Source organism: Dasypus novemcinctus, chromosome 21 (assembly GCF_030445035.2).
Source record: "Dasypus novemcinctus isolate mDasNov1 chromosome 21, mDasNov1.1.hap2, whole genome shotgun sequence".
In the NCBI taxonomy this organism is placed as follows: Eukaryota; Metazoa; Chordata; class Mammalia; order Cingulata; family Dasypodidae; genus Dasypus; species Dasypus novemcinctus.
This window is the reverse complement of record NC_080693.1, coordinates 13,394,002-13,410,238: the sequence shown is the minus strand read 5'-3', so window position 1 is coordinate 13,410,238 and position 16,237 is coordinate 13,394,002. Positions and strand designations below refer to the sequence as shown.

The following is a 16,237-nucleotide window of genomic DNA, read 5'->3' as shown; positions in this document are numbered from 1 at the left end:
CAGCGGCACCCCAGCACCGGCCTGGGCCTGTCTCCCCCTGGAGGGGCGCACAATGGCACCAAGGGGTTTCTAGGGGTGCTCGTCAGGAAGCTCACCCTCCGCCCCCAACTCCCTGCTAAGGGAGGGGCTGTGCGGCCACTGGCGGCATCAGGGGGCAAGCCTGCGTGGCCCGAAGGCTGATGCGTTCACACGCTCACAATCACACAGTCCGGTGCCCAGCAACCTCGCCTGAGCCACACCCACAGCCAGAAGGCAGCCATCACCCCGAGGCGGCAATGCCACCCTTCAACAATCAGGGCGCACCCGGGGCAGAGGGGGATTGAGCAAGAAAAAGACCCGTGAATTAACATGGTTTCTGCCAACAGTAAAAGGAATCAAAACCCAAATTAAAACAAAAGAAGCAAGTTGATTTCATGTGAAAGGGCTGGTGGCATCATCGGGCTGTCTATTGCTGGAGACGGAGCTGAGATGGGAGCGAAGCAGCGAGGAGGGGCGAGGAACATCCCAGCGACACAGCAGGAGAGTGGAGAGGGGCAAGACCTGAAAGAGAACAAGGCTGGAAAATGAACGCACGCCCAGGGAGCACTGTCAAATCAAGTAACAGCACACCCAATCACCCAGAGGCCTGGAGACGTGGCGCTCGCGGCCGTCACTCCAGAGGGACCTCACGCCAGGGGTGAGAAGTCACCGCTGGCCCGGGGGCTGGGGGTGGGCCTGCGGCCGGAGTCAAAGACAAGGCCGCCAGCCAAGGCCGTCCTAGAGTGGCCAACTGCCCAGGCGCGGGAGCGTTTGCTTTCCGTCAGCGGGTGCAGCCCCTGGCCAGGGACCCGAGCCTCTTGCCCAGGAAGGCCTGGGACTAGCACGCCCCCAGCAGCCAGGCTAGCACCGTCGGCTCAGAATCCAGGAGGGCCTCACTTGCTTTCTGGACAAGGGACAGAGCGTCCCAGGGAAGCAGAGGGAAGGGCTGACAGGCCCCCAAGAGTCAACCTAACCCTGAGAGGAAAAGGAAACAGGCCCGACTCCTGAGACCTCCCCCACAAAAGGCCAGCTTTTTCTTGGGAAGGGTTACCAGTTCAAAAAAAAAACACTTCCATAAGGTGCCTTAACAAGAGGGCAAAATCCAAAATGGCACTGGGGTTCCCTCCTTCGTCGCCAGGGACCCCGTCAAGGACAGGGTGGGTGCCTTCAGCCTGTGCTGACGTTCCCGGGAGGAGCTGACGCCCAGGGTAGCCAGCCAGAGCCCATGGTGCAGGAATGTGACCGGGGAAGCGGGCAAGAAGGAGGCCGTGCACGTGCAAGATGCCAAGAAAGCATGAGAGTTACTGGAGAGGCCTCTGGCAAATGCGTCCCTGGTGGGCCGCACCCTGAGCCGTAGTGGTGAGGCCTGAGCAAAGCCGCAGGCCTGGGTAAAATTCCACGTGGTCCGGGTGCTGCACTCTCTGCACAAGAACTCCAACCCAACAGGAGCTTAGACGTCACCAGGCAAGCAGTCAGGAGCTGCCAGGCCTGAGGCGCATCTGCAGGGCTGCCAGGAGAGTGGGCGTTGGGAGAGAGAGCAAGTGGGGGCACTCACTGCAGCACCCGGGACCCCGGCTCAGTGACTCAGGGGGCGGGAGGGCATTAGTCCAGCCCCCAGAAGCACTGCAGACACGACAGCCAAAGCCTCTACGTCGGCTGGCGGACAGAAAGCGGGGGCCTGCGCCTCTGCTCTGCGCGGCTCTCCAGGTGCCCGAGGGCTTGGAGCCAGGCTAACTCAGGACCCTCGCTGGGGGCTGGCCGGGGCTGTCAGCTACCAGCAGCCCAGGAGCACCACTCACCACTCAGCAGTCAGCAGTCCTGCTGGCCAAGGAACATCCTCAGACTCTGGAGAGCAGAGCTGAGCCCAGAGCTGCCCAGGCCCAGGCAGGCTGCTCTCTGGAGGCTCGTGGCCTCGCAGCCTGGCTCCTGGGTGGGCCTGGCTCAGGACCAGCCAGGGAGCTGCGGTCAACTCACCGCCATCCTAGGGGCTGAGCTCTAAGGAATCAGGCACAGGAAGTCTCGCAAGCTCAGGGCGGGCTCCGGAGGGAGCAGGCCTGGGACGGGGTAGCAGCCAGTAAGAGAGCAGTGGCCCCGGGTCAGTGCAGAGATGCAGGCTCCGGGCGTCCACACCAGGTGAACACCCATCCCCGGGGGCAGAGAGCACAGAGAAAGCCAGGAACCCCGACATGCCCGGCCACTGGACGAGACATGCTCAAGAGAAGCAGCGAGCCAAGCAGGCGTGTGCAGAATGTCAGCTCTGGTGTGGCAGAAACCAGGATGGGCGGAGCCCCTCAGGAGCACGCGCCCCCAGCCTGCCCCCAGCGGGGCCCCCGGCCCCAGCCCCTCTGCCCTTCGAGGCAGGACAAGACCCTCTACTCGTCTAGGCACCTAGCTCAGTCTGCAGGGGAAGGGATGGAGGGCCCCAGCCAGGGCCCGGCCGGCTCCGCTCAGTGGCCGCCCCAGCTCTGCACGCTCCCAGGACTCAGGACTGCACCTCTTTTTGGAGGTTCCCTCCCTGGGAGCCTAACCAGATCTTAGGGTTTTGCTCTATGCAAATGGACATCTCCACCCTCAAATTGTTCCAATGAGCTTGTGGCCATGGACACGGGGAGAGCTGCTGCCCCCGAGGGCAATGAGGCTGGACAAAACAGCTGGCAGACCCCCTGAAGGGTGCGGGGCCCTTCCTGCTCAGTCTGGGGGTGGGGGGCACCTCAGACCGAATCAAACCCTCTCCCCAGCTCCCCAGGATGCTTGGGCCAGCAGGTCAGGGGGCGAGAGAGGAAGGGGTCCCACTCCTCGGGCAGCAGGCCAGGCCTGTGCCCTGGGCCCACCGTCTAAACCCCACTTCAGCGCAGGAAGCCGGGGCTCTGCTCGGCCAGGCCTGAAGGCACTCGGCACAGTCGCGGGTTGCCCGGGCTGTGCAGTGGCTGCTGGGGGGAGAGACCCCCGCCTCAGCTCCCCTTCCCCTTCCTCTTCCACACCCTGAACACACCCGAGCCCCGGAGGGAAGGCGAGCCCCGGCCACCACCTGACCTCTGGGTCGCCCGCCCCAGGGTTGCTGCGCACAGGTCCTGGCAGCCAGGGACCCACGCGGGCCTGGTGTGCCAGGAGGCCCTGGCGCCAAGCAGCTGCCCCGACCCAGGTCTTGGGTGTGGAGCTCCTCCGTTGCCTACCAGGAGCCGAGGGCAGGGCCCAGGGCCAGGGGAAAGGGCCCGACGCTCCCGAAGAGGAAAGGAACAGCAGCGTGCGTGCTGTGCACGCAGAGCCCCGCAGTGCCTGCTCACCTCCGCTCGCTGCCGAACAGCCGGGCCACCTCCTCGCGGCCGGGGCTGTGGGCCCGCGCCCTGCGCTCCAGCCGCCTCCTCTCCACCTGGAAGGCCTCTCGGTGGCTGATCCTGACGGCCTTAGGGACGTCGGCCAGGGTGGCATACTGCCTGCTGACTTTAAAGGCAAAGGTGCGCCCCAGTCTCTCTGCTCCCCGCCCCCCAGCGCCACTGGCGTCCACGGGAGCGGGGGGCCGAGCGGCGTCCGGGGAGCTGAAGGAGATCCTGCAGACCACTCGGCTGGAGGTTCGCAGACCTGGGGGAGGAAGGGGACGGCCAAGCTCTTGGCGGGGTGATTCGGGGTAACTGTACCTGTTGTTGGGGGTGCTGGGGCTGGGCGGGGAGAGCGGCGGGGGCAGCTGCTGCTCTTCGGCCTTCAGGTCCTGCTTCGTCTTCTCCAGGGAGAAGTAGCCACTTTCTACCCGGACCTTGCGGCCACAGTCCATTCGGTCGCTGTTCATGGCGCTCTCCTCTGAGAGAGAAGGGAAGAAGGAGAGGAGCAGAGGTCTTTGGTTTCTGAAGGATTTTTTTTAAAAGAAAGCCTAAAGGCAAGGTCGAAACGGGCTGAGACCTTTCTGTCCCGCAAGTCCAGCCTGGGTCCCTGGTGAAAGTGGACCTTCCCACCCTCCTTCGTCCTCGTCCCTCTCTTCCCCACGGCCGGCTGCCTCTCAGCCAAACTTGTGGGCGGTCCTTGCACTTCCAGGCTGGGGCTGGGGGGCTCGAGCAGGACTGCAGCACAGCAGGACCTGTTTCATAACAGACGCCACGGAAAACACCTGCAGCCAGCCTTTTGGGTCTGCGGTCATTTGTGGGGAGGGAGGTAGCAGAGAATTTGTTCAGAGCACAGTGCATTTGTCTCTGCGTGAACTGCCCACGTAGGCCTGGGGCGAGGGAGGCCAAGACCAAACCCTGTCTGCTCAGGCAACGCCAGAGAGCAGTCGAGAGTGGGCTGCTGCCAACGGTCCCCTCCAGCACCCTCTCACTGCCTGACGCAGAGGCCTGGCCCAGGCCAGGGAGGGCGAGGAGGATGCAGCCTCCCCACCCAGCGTGCCCGTCCGAGCACAGGCGACAACACGCACACACCTCGGGCCCCGGGTCGCTCTGCGGAGGGCTGGGCCCCGGGTGGACCCTGTACAAGTAGAAGCCTGGCCGGACGAGCAGACCCGGAAGCTGGTGGACCAGGCAGCACCCTGCCTGGAGTCGGGGTACTGGCACCTGGCGGCCAAAGGCTCAGAACCAGAACCTCGCCCACGCCTCCTTGCGAAGAGCGTGGGCTCACAGCCGCCACCCGAGGCTGACGGGCAGACGCCTCTCACTCCTGTGCAGAACTCAGGAGCGGGAGGGGCAAGACCAAGGCCAGGGATCGCAGCCCCCTGCGGGAGGGCTGCAGAGAGCCCTGGGGACGAGAGCCTGGGCAGACAGGACCGAGGCCACAGACCAGGGCCTGGTGCCGGCCCAGCGGGCCACTCACCTTCTTTGCTCTCCAGCCCCGGCTCCCTGGTGGAGCTGGTGGTGGGCGGCTGGCTTGGGGCTGGGCTCGGCACTGGACTCAGGCTGCTCCCCTCCGGCGGGTCCTTGGCCCTCGCCTCCTCCTGCCAGAGTGTGGACTTGGTGGGGGGCACCTTCTCGGCACTGGGGATGCTGCTGCTGCTGGTGACGGCCACCTTGGCAGGCCCCGGCCCCTGCAAAGGAGCAGGCGTCTATGGGGCACGGGCTGCCCGCGAGCCTGGGGAGGGGGCTCTGGGGACACGTCCCAGCACCACAGAGGGGCTCTCAACACAGGAGCTGGGTCTGGGAGGTCACGCCTTCCTGGAGGCTCTGTGGCCCCAGTGGTGCCCGCAAGGGGCCTGGCCTGACGAAGCCCCGGTGGGTTTGGTGGAGATGTGGAGCAGAGGCCGGGCACCGAGGGCCAGACTGTCGTGTCCTTCTGAGCGTTGGCACTGAGAACCCGAGGAGGGGGCAGCGGAGGGAGTGGCGGGGGGGGACTCGGCCCAAAAGGCCAACTGTCAGCCCCTGGCCCCAGGGCGAGTTCCGAGAGCGCGCTCCCACGGTGCCACCGGAGGGGCTGAGATGGGGCGGCTGCTGCCCAAAGGCACAGTGAGTCTCCACTTTTTTGTGCCCCAAACCTGGGGGAAGGCACAGGTGCCCCCTCGCCCCTCACCCCATTTTTGAAGCCTGCCTTCACCCACTCTGACAAGCACAGATAACGCGAGTGAGTGTTCATGTGTGTGTGTGCACGTGTGCATGTGTGGCCATCTGTGAGCGGCCACGGGGGTGCCGGCTGTGGGCTTGTGGCCGAGGGGTGTGGCTGAGCACAGTGGCGCCCACTCACAGGCCAGAGAGGCAGAGTGGGCGCTGGGGGTGAGCACTGCTCTGGGGGCGGGTCCTGGGGGCCCATGGAGCCCCAGAGGCTAGAGGCCACAATGGGGGAAAACAGTGTCCGTGTGCCTCTGCCAAGGACTCCACGGCTCGGTGGGGACAGGGCCAGGGCAGCCCACCCTGCAGGGCCAGGACCTGCCCTGGCCGCCTCGGCGCAGAGCCCACAGCCCTGCCGTGTGGGCTGGAGCCCTGCGAGCTGGGCGGAGGAAGAAGCCGTCAGGGGCGGTCAGACCTGGCAGTTTCCTGAGGGCTCTGGTGGGCAGCCCAGGCTGCGCTGCGTCCACCCCAGCCCGACCACCCCCTTGAGGAGCAGTGAGCCCAGGCAGGCAGCTCAGCAGAGGCCGCCAGGGTGTCGGGCCAGGGGGTCAGGCCAGGAGGCGGGGCGGCGGTTGCCCTGTGCGGGGAGTGGCCATGGTGCACGCACAGCCCTTCCTGAGGCCTGGGTGGCCTGGGCCCTGTGGAAGCGGTGGGCTGCAGGGCGCCCCGAGGGGAGGGGATTCTAGGTACAAGGCTCAGGAAGGCAAAAGCAGAGCTTGGGAAGTAATCCCTCTCCACCCCAAGCCGCTGCAAAGACCACCGCCCCGCTGGCGCTGCCTGCTCCGAGGCAGGCTGGCTTCACCCAGAGATCACCCCGCCTGCCCCTCCGAGCAGTGCCCAGGAGTGCAGCCCCCTTGGCAAGCGTTGTGCTTCTGCCCCAGGGTGGCCCTTGCTCTCTGCTCCTAGGCCAGGCCTGTGTCAGTGGGGACAGAGGAGACAGAGCCACCTGGCTTTAGGGGGCAGGGACGCCGGGGGAGTCCTGCCCTTAGGAAAGATGCTTCTTCCTTGGAGGCAGGCCTGTGGAGGGCGAGGGCCTGGGCGGTGCAGGCAGGACAGTGGGCCGTGGCAGCAGGGCAGGCCACACGGGCATCAGGAAGGGCCGTGCGCACCAGGGGAGCCTGGGCTCCCCACGGGCTCCCCATGACAGCTGCCTGCTCGTGGCGGTGGATGCTGCAACAAGGTCTGGGTTCTCTCCAGGGGCACGGCTTGGCCAGGCAGGCTGGGGTGTCACGGAAGGCCCGTCCTCTCTCCTCCCTGGCTGGACAGAGCAGGCCCCCTTGGAGGGGGCGGCTCAGTTGGAGCCGGGAGTGGCAGCTGGCGCCCAGGTTGGAAACAAGACTCCAGGGAGGAAGAGGGGCCGCTCACAAACGCTGTGGGCCCCGGCCAGGCTGGGAGCTAGGCTGGGCACCTCCTGCCGGGTCCTCCTCCGGTGTCTTCCAGCTCCTCCCTGAGAGGCCCGCTTGCTTCACAGGCCTCTGAAGCAAAGCACAGAGCAGCAAGAACTCCGAGGAGGGGCTGGGCTGGAAGGGACCCGCAGGACTTGGCTGCCCCCTCCTTCCTGCCTGGCCACGCCTGCTGTGTGGGGCGCCTGGAAAAGCCTCTCTCCTTCCACAGGGGATTGGATGGTGGCCCTGAAAGGCACACCCATGTCCTAAGCTGCTGGAAGAAGAGCCGCTGCAGGTGTAAGGTAAGGCTCCTGAGCTGGAGGACCAGGCCCAGGTCCAAGGACATGGACCCTCACAGAAGCGTGGCTGGGGGAGACGAGGCGGAGCTGGGAAGAGGTGGGCCCGGGCGGCCGGGCGGGGCCAGGAAGGCGCCTCCTCGAGACTCCACAGGCGGCCTGGCCCTGCGGCCCTGGCTTCTGCCCCAGGCCTGCAGGGGCACACGCTTCCGCGGCCTGAAGCCGTCTAGCACAGGGTCTTCCGGCGAAGCGGCTGTGAGACACCAAAGCGGCTGTGAGACACCAACGCCCGCATCTCAGGGCTTTAAGAGGCGGTGGAGGAGCCCCTGGAGCCCAGCACCTGCGAGGCTTGGTTGGGGCTTGGCCCGAGTCCGCTCCTGCCTGCGGAGCCTGCTCGGTGTGCTGCCTGCCTCGGCCCCGCCCCTGCGGACTCTTGGCTCACACTCGGGGACCAGCAGGGCGCCTCCTCCAAGTGGCTGGAGCACCTCTTCCAGGGTCTCGGCTCTCCTGCTAGGGTGCGAGCCCGAGGGCAGAGGCTGACCAGCCGGCCTGGCAGGGCTGCTGCTGGTGCCCTCTGGGGGTCTAACCTGGGCCGCCAGCCCAGGCTGGCCAGGGCAGAGGCCAGACTTGGGGCTTGGGCTTTTGCCTGCGTGGAGGCCCCTGAGGCATTCGGCGTCCCCCGTGTCCTGGCCAGGGGCTCTAGAGAGCCACCACTCTCTGGCTGTGGAGGGGAGACCTGCTCACAGACCCCGACTTCCCCCAGAGAAGAACCACGCCACTGCCCCAGATGCCTCACGGGGACAGCCCCGCAGAGAGAGCCACACACTACCCGCCACGGCGGAGAGGCAGAGGGAAGCTGCCAGGCGGACGTGCACCAGGGCTCAGCGAGGGCTGAGTGCAGCAGCTGGGCAAACAGCCTGTCCCTGGGGGCCCCAAGCTCCCTCGGGCAACAGGCAACCGACCTGCCTGGGCCAGGCTCCTGCAGACACTCCGGCTCAGGGACCAAGGAGGTAAAGCCATCTTGGCTATAGCCAGGGGCAGATGAGTGCAACGGTGTCACTGAGGGTCAGCCGGGCAGCAAGGCCGACCCCCCAGGCCACCGTGTTCTCTAAACACACAGCTACTCATTTGGAGGCAGGAGCTCGGTGCCTGTGCTGTTTCAAAGGCATCGCCATAGAAACGCAACGTCGCCCTGAACGGCTCTTCTGCCTGGGATGTTTTTTTCTCCTGCCAGGTAGCTGTGGCGGTCTGTGTCTTTAGCTGCTGCTCCCCTCTGGAAGCTCGTGGAAGCCCCATTTTCTGCCTCCAGGAGAGCCTGCCCTTCTGCCGACTGCCTTCCAGGGACACTGACGCTCCAGCGGGGACGACTGTCAGCGGGGCAGGCAGGCCCAGGGCGCATGCCATCCAGCCGCAGCCCGAGACACAGCTCCCAGGGCAACCAGGCCGGGGCGCGGAGGGGAGGCGGCCTGCTGGCCTGCCTGCCTGCCTCGGCCCCTGCAGCTCAGTGGAGTGGGGCCTGCGGCTGGGGAGGCCACCAGGGCTCGGGCACGGCGAGGAGCTGGGGCTCCCGCTCTCCATTCCGCTGCCTTTGAGGGGCCAAGGCCCGGCACGTGGTGCGGCGTGCCCAGGAGCAACGGGCTCGGCCCTGCCCGACGCGCACAGGAACCGCGTGAATCCATGCCCACCTGCCCGGGAAGGCGAGGCCCCAGAGCGTGGCTGGAGTACAGCACCCCTGCAGGCACCCTGAGCCCTGCAGACTGGCTCGGGGGGAAGGGAGGAGAGCGGCCCATGGGCGAGAGCTCAGCCCTGCGGGACGACGCTCGCCCCCCACCTGGCCACCTGTGAGTCGGGGTGCGCTGCGATCGGGGCCAGCGCCGGCCGTCACCAATTCTGGACCGAGTCCAGGGCCAGGCCCCCTGAGAGCCCGTTTGGCTGAGAGGCACTGCACCCACGCCACCAGGCCTTCAGCAGGGTCTGCAGCCACCTGTGAGGACAGTGGGCTGGCTGTGTTCTCTTGGGGCCTGGGGTCGCACCAGGGGTCTGTGTGCAGCAAGCAGCCTCCCAGCACGCCTGGCCTGGCCCCCGCTGGCAGGACAGCTGGGTGGGGACACACGCACGAGGTGCCTGCCCTGCAGCTCCGAGGGGAACGTGCAGACTGCAGCCCCTGGACGGCCCAAGGGACAGGCACCTCAGCCCACCGGCCCAGCCCACCCTGCCCTCTGGGCACTTGCTGTGTCCCCGGCCGCAGCTCACCCGGGGATGTCACCTGCAAACCCACTTACCTGCGGTGTGGGCGGCTCCACTTTCCGTTTCTTCTTCTGGTTCTGCTTGTTGGTCCTGGGATAGACCATGAGCATCTCCAGCCACCTGAGAGAGGAGGGCAGTACAGGTGAGGCCTTCCTCTCGGGGACTGTGGTGGCCCTTGGGTGGCAGTCCTGCCCGCGTACCTGCCAGCCTTGCCACAGCAGGCCCAGGGCGGCTCCGCTGCTGCCCTGCCGTGACCCAGGAGGCCTCCGTGTTCCAGGGACGCCACTGTCCCCATTACCAACCTGTCTTTGGGGGCTACACTCAGCTCTAAAAGGCGTGGACCCAGCAGGTGTGAGCTGAGCTGCGGCCTGGAGCCTCGTGGGCGTCTGTGCTGCTGTGCGTTTCCCATGATGGTCACTCGGTGACCAGAGGCTGCTCGGATGGGCCAGCTTACCTCTGGGTCACCTGCAGACAACGCACAAGGCTGGCATTGCTGCCCGAGGACCCCTGTGGGCCTCCAACGAGAGGAAGGGAAACGTGGGCCTGCACCCAGGAGGCCTGGCCTGGACCTGGCCACCGTGGGCTAACGGCAACCTTGGTGGCACCCCACGCCCTCTGGGCCTGCTGCCCCATTTCTGAGCCATGGAGCAAGCAGTGCTGCTTCCACGACATAGAAGCGCACAACACAGAGGAATTCAACACAGAGGAATTCCCGCTCAGGCCCGGGAGGGCTGCAGGCAGGGGCGCATGCGCACAGCCACGTTCCCTCCTCAGAGGGCAGCAGCGGGAGCCCTGCCTCCGCCCAGCCCTCTCCTGGGGGAACAGCGCTTCGGAGCCAGCTGGTCCAGATCTGCCAGCACAGCCCCGGGGCCCTGCAGCCTGTGGGAAGGCCCCCCTGCAGGGGCAAGAGCCGGCCACAGCGGCCTGCCTCGCAGCCACAGCCAGAGGGGCCCCAGTGATCCAGCAGTGTGACCCCAAGGGAGGGGCTTAACTTGACGTCACGGCGTTAGGCGCCCTGGCAGGACCCTGGAGGGTCGTGCTGGGGGAGCCAGGCCCGTGGGCAGGGAGTCCTGCTGACTAAGGGCTGCCCACAGCCAGCAGCGCGGCCTGCTGAAGAAAAGAACACGGGCGTCTCCCTAGAGCCACAGGCCCTGCAGCGCGCTGCTCCGGGGCCCAGCGTGGGTGGCAGGACAAGAACGCAGCTGAAAGACAGCCAACAGCCCGCCTCTCGGTGGGCGCTGGGACCCTCCCTCTCACTTCTCCGCCATCAGCCACCTCGCCAAGGCTCCTCAGGGAGCCGCCCCCCAGTGACCCTGCGTGGGGGCTGCCGTGTCTGTCGGGCGCTCCAAGAACAGGACCCTGCAGGAGGCCCGTTCCACCCCACCCAGCAGGCACAGTCCCAAGCAGCGGCTCCTCCCTTGACCCCAGGACCCCAGGGGCACGGCGGGTGGCAGGTGAGCAGGGCCCCTTCCAGGTACCCCGAGTCACTGCCAGTCACCTGGCCACCCCGACCCCCACCCCTAAGGAGCCGGGCAAGCCCACGAGCCTCCCGGGGTGGCCTGGACGAAGGGCAGAGAGCAGTGGGTGCCCCGAACTCCTTCCAGGTGGGGTTCTCTCCCTGACTCTGTGACGTCACCGCGTGCCCAGGCCTGGAGACAGGCAGGCGGGGTGGACCGGCCACTGGGGTTGTGCAATCAACCAAACGAGGCTTCTGAACCCTCTCTGGGCGACTGCCATCGGGGCTGCAGCGGGAGCCTGAGTGGCGCCCCCGCAGGGAAGGCTGATGGCGCAGTCGTGCACCCGAGCTCCTCATGGCTGTGAAGGACGGGGCACCTAACACACCCCGATGCGCTCAACATCTCGCCCAGACAAACCCGGGGCCACGGAGGAGGGGTGACCTTAGCTATGGGGCTGGGGGGCACGGGACACGGCCCAGCAGGCTCCCCAGCTCCAGACAGCAGGGCCAGGAGCTGTGAGAATGCAGGAGGTGCGGGGGCGAGGGCAGGCTGCAGCCCAGGCCAGGGTGAGCGGACGAGCCGGCTGGCACCCTGGCCTCTAAGGAGCCGTGCAGGCGGGCCCCACGGCCGAGGGAGCCGAAGGGGACAATGCCGGCGCCCTGCACCAGCTCAGGAGACGTGCGGGCGGCCACACAGCTGCCTGCTGGGGGAGACCCCGGAAGGGTGGACTGCCCGCCACCTCTGGCCCCGCCCCGTCTGCCTGCTGCTGAGCTCTGCACCTCTGTAAAGACCCGCCTGTGCCCAGAGCAGGCCCTGGCGGCCCAGCAAGGACAAGAGTCTGGAGAGAAGTAGGGAGCGAGGTGGCAGGGGCAGGACCCCTGCCCGACCACCTCACGGGGACGTGAGGAGAAGAGGACACGTGCCAGGGCCTGTCCTGGCCTTAAGCGTGTGCCGAGGAGGCCCAGCCTGCACTGGGACCCATGCTGGGGGCCCGTCGGGTCCTGGGTGAGCACCTGGCACTAAGGACACCCAGCCCGCACGAGGGACCCCAGGGCACCCGTACCCCACACCTCATCCCACACGACAGTCCGCGTGACCACGGCAGGACAAGGCTGGCTGCCAGGGCACCCCCTCGTTCTGTAAGCCCCTCCCGAAGCCCCAAGGACGCACTGCCCCTGCTCCCAGAACGCGCCAGCCCAGCTCCTGACACCCCCCGCCTCACCTGAGCCCTCGGCGAGTCCTTTCCTGCTGCACCCTGACCCTAGAGAGGAGGGCCAGCTCCCACGGAGGGAATCCGTGGCCCAGATGAGCCTGGGCAGCTTTAGCCAAACGGCTTTCCTCTCTTCCAGAGCCTGAGTTTCTCCAAGTGCACAATGGTGGGTCTAAGACTGAGGCCAAGAGGAACCGGGAGGCCTGCAGAGCAGTGCCGCTCCACCCGTCCCGCAGCACCGCCCCTGCCCCGTCCTGCTGGCAGCCCTGGTCTCTGCCCAGCAATGCCCAGGCTCTGTCAGCTGGTGCTCTCACTCCGACGCGGCAGCCAGGCCAGGGCTGTGACCATACCTGGCGCCTGCAGCGCGAGCACCCCCACGTGCCGCTGCAGAGGCCAGCATGTTCCTCCCCTACCTGCACACTTCACCCCCTCCCAGAGCCGAAGGCTCCTCCTCCTGACAGGACAGCTGTCCCCAGCCCTGTGCCTGCTTCCTGGTCCGCCCGACGGCAGCCCCTGTGGCACTGGTGTCACACGCCCCCCGTGAGTGTCCCCCACCAGCCCAGGAGCTTCCAGAGGGCAGGCCTGCAGCCCCCCGAGGACAGGCCAGAGAGGCCCGGTCAGCTGTGCTGTGGACGGGGCCCTGGGTGCAGTGAGAATGGAGGGCGGCCCGTGACAAGGCTCTGGCAGGATGCGAGCACCTGAGCCAGGGCGGCAGACAGGGCCCTGGGTGCGGTGAGAACGGAGAAGTGGCCATGACGAGGCTCTGGCAGGACGCGAGCACCCGAGCCAGGGCGGTGGCGGCAGAGAGCACTCACAGGACCAGGGGTGTGGGGGGCCGTGTGCGCGCACACGTGTGTGTGGGACTTAGGGGTGGCAGGTGGAGGGCGGGTGCTGTGAGGAGCAGCAGCACGTTGCAGAGAAGACGATGGCCCGGTGCAGCCTGCTCTGTGCTGGCAGGGAGCTCGGCCCGGTCCGGAAGGCGCTGGCAGGCGGGTGGACCCCGTGGGCCCCAGGCAAACTCACCCGCTGATGATCTCCTTGTTCTCCGCACGGATGAAATGCTCCTTCTCAGGGGTCAGGATGCACAGCGAGAACTTCTGGCCGCTGCGGGCCTCCCCGTCCACCACGTCTGTGCACTGGTTCATGTTGATGGTGCCCTGGGGGAGCGTCGTGGGCTGTGGGCACAAGACAGGTGACAGTCACGCGGAGGCAGGGCCAGGGGCTGCGGGTGAGGCGGCCAGCGCAGTACCCACAGGCCCCCATTCCTCCCCAGTGAGGAGGGTGAGAGCCTGTTTGCCTCGACCCAGGGGGACGTCATGCAGCCAGAGAGCAGCACCCCGGCTGGTGGTGGAGGGGTGCAAGCAGGGGGCAGGAAGGGGGGCGCGCGGCTGACCGGGGGAGGGGCGGCCGACACCCTGTCCCCGGGGCTGCTGGTCCAGGACAGCAGGAAGACGGAGCTCCAGGAAAGCGGGATGAAAACAGCGCGGCCATCTTTAGAGGCGAGGAGGCATTAAGGAAGCGCTGCCCTCGTGAGCGGGCTGCGGGGCTGGCAGCAAGGAGGCGTGTGCTCCCGTCAACCCCTTAAGGGCAGGCCGAGAAGCCCGCGGGAGGACACCCTGCCCGGCACCCCACAGCTGCCCCCAGGAGCCCTGCAAAGGCTTCTCAGCCTGGCACCGGTCAAGCAAATTGTAACTTTTTTTATCCTGATAGCAAAAGTTGTCAGTGCTGAAATTAAAAAAATAAGAGCCAAAAAGGCTTTAGGAAAACTCCTGCTGAGGCAGAGTGAGCTGAGAGGGCCTCTTTCAGGATGAGCTCTCCTAGATGAGGACCTTGAGCTTGACCAGCCAACAAGACGCTGCCTCTGAAAGGACACTGCAGACATGGGTGGTGGGGGGGAGGCGCACGGGTCGCAGGGGCGCCCTCCCAGGCAAGAGGCACTGGCGCTGGGACCCCAGGCATCTACTCCCACTTTCTGCCCGGGGTCCCACTGAGAACCCACCCGGCCTCAGTCTCATTCCTGGCCAGGCACAGCGGGTGCACTGAGTCAATTTAGTGAAAAGGCCACTGTTCGCCTGGGGGTGGCCTGCAGCCAGGACGCCTTCCTCCTCAGAATCCTGGGGGGTGTCATCCAGACGCCGGTCCTGGCCACGTCCCTGTCAAGCAGGAAGTGCCAGAGGTCCCTCATAGCCCAAGCGCCCGGGTCCCCCTGCTCCTCCCAGGCAGGCCCAGGGGCTCTGCAACCCACCCACAGAGGCCTGACTGCAGAAGCCAGAAGGCACGGGGTGAGTCCTGGGGACTCTGGGGGCCACCTGCCGGCTGGCCTCCTCCCTCTGTGCTGTCTTCCTGAGGCCCGACAGGTGGCGGTGGCGCGGCAGGCGCGGCGGCCAGGCAAGGCCCGGCTCCAGGGATGCACTGCTCTGTGCCTGCCTGGCTCGGCTTCCAGCGGGGAGGAGCACGTGCCCCTCGCCCTGTGTTCAGAGCGTGTCCTGTTTCAGCACTGGTCCCGGGGCGGGGAGGGCCCTCTCTGAGGGCGGGTCATGCCAGAGCCCGGGCCTAGCAGAGACCTCTCCTGGACGCTCTTGGTGTCCTGGAGGGGAGCCAGGCAGGGAGCTGGGCCAGGGCTGTCCTGCGAGTTAGCGTGTGAAGGGGCTCCGGGAGGGCGACCTGAGGGTGGCTCTGCCTCTGCCCCCGTCTGAGCTGCAGCCCCCATGGACTCCTGGGGGCTTAACGCCAGAAGACACTGCCTGGGCGGGGAGCTCTCTAGGCACGTTGGCAGATTCCTCAACAGAGCGACCGGGAGCGGCTCAGTGCGCGAGGGAAGGGCTGCACCATGGCGCCCTCGCCCTCTCCCCTGGGCTCCACTCGTCCTGAGTGGTCTCGGCCTGCTGATGGCACATGCCCACCAGTGAGACAGAGACGCAGAGCAATTTACAAGGCAGAGGAGCCACACCACAGCACCAGCCAGGCAGGAAGTGACACACGCAACTCCCAGAGACACACGAGATGGGCGCAAGAGGACAGAGGGGCAGAAAGTCTAGCACTCTCTTCTCTATGGCTCTAGGGCTCTGTGTCACCACAGTCCACCCCGTCCACCCCCAGAAACTGATTCAGTCGGGCCCACGCCCCAGCCAGAGGTGGGGTTTCCCAGCCTGCCTCGCCCCTGGAAGGGGCCATGCGACCAAATCTCGCCACAGGACACGAGGACGCCATGCCCACAGCCTCGCTGCAACTCCGCTGCCCACTCCTCCCTGGCCTGTGTCCTCGCTTGTGAAAAGGGCTCAACTCCTTCCAGGGCAGGTTCCAGAAAGCGTCGACAAGAGGCACCCAGGGCCAGCCTGGTCGCAGTGACGATAAACAAGACCTGCCATGAGGCGGCATTCTCTGGCCCTTGTGCATGTGCAGGAAGAGGAGCCTCCTGGGATGTGCGCCCCAGACGGAGGGGCTGGGCCTGGCGCTCTCCCAGCCAGGCCACAGAAGCCCCACTGCCCTGGGTCACCCTGTGAGGTGGGAAGACAAGGCCTGCTCTAAAAATCGCTGCTCGCTCTTCATTAAGCCTGGCACGAGCTTCACACAATCGGTTTAGAACATTTTCATCTCCCCAGACAGGGACCTGGCGACCTTTGGCATCCCTGCAATTCACATAAATGGAGTCACCCAACCTTGTCCTTTCTTGAGCCTAGCTCACTTCACTGGGCATGTCTGCAGGTTATCCACGTCTCACGGATTGAACTTCATTCCTCCTACGGCTAAACCACTGTGTGGACAGACAAACCACTGCCTGTTCATCCAGCTACCCACCGATGGGCCTCTGGGCTGTCTCCACTTGTAGCCTATCATGATACTGCTGCTATGATATTTGTGCACGGGTTTTTGCGTGGACACCTGTTTTCAATCCTCTTGGGCACATACCTAGGAGTGGAATTCCAGGGTCACAGTCGGTAACTCTGTGCTTGTTTTCAGGAACTCCAAACCATTTTCCAAAATAACCGCACCATTTTTCATTGCCACATGCAGTGTAGGAAGGTCTGGTACTAGCTTTAAAAAAATGTATTCAGGGGAGTGGGTGTAGCTCAGCGGTTGAGCACCTGCTTCCCATGCATGAGGC

At 66.1% G+C, this 16,237-nt stretch overlaps 1 protein-coding gene across 1 annotated transcript in view; it reads right to left on the bottom strand.

Moving 5' to 3' along the window:
- MPRIP (myosin phosphatase Rho interacting protein) overlaps positions 1 to 16,237 on the bottom strand; it is a 129,968-nt gene that overhangs the window by 38,479 nt on the left and 75,252 nt on the right. The window contains 4 exon segments of the mRNA XM_023584980.3: positions 3,303 to 3,813; positions 4,813 to 5,023; positions 9,501 to 9,585; positions 13,156 to 13,307. Coding sequence (XP_023440748.2) covers positions 3,303 to 3,813; positions 4,813 to 5,023; positions 9,501 to 9,585; positions 13,156 to 13,307 — 959 coding nt within the window.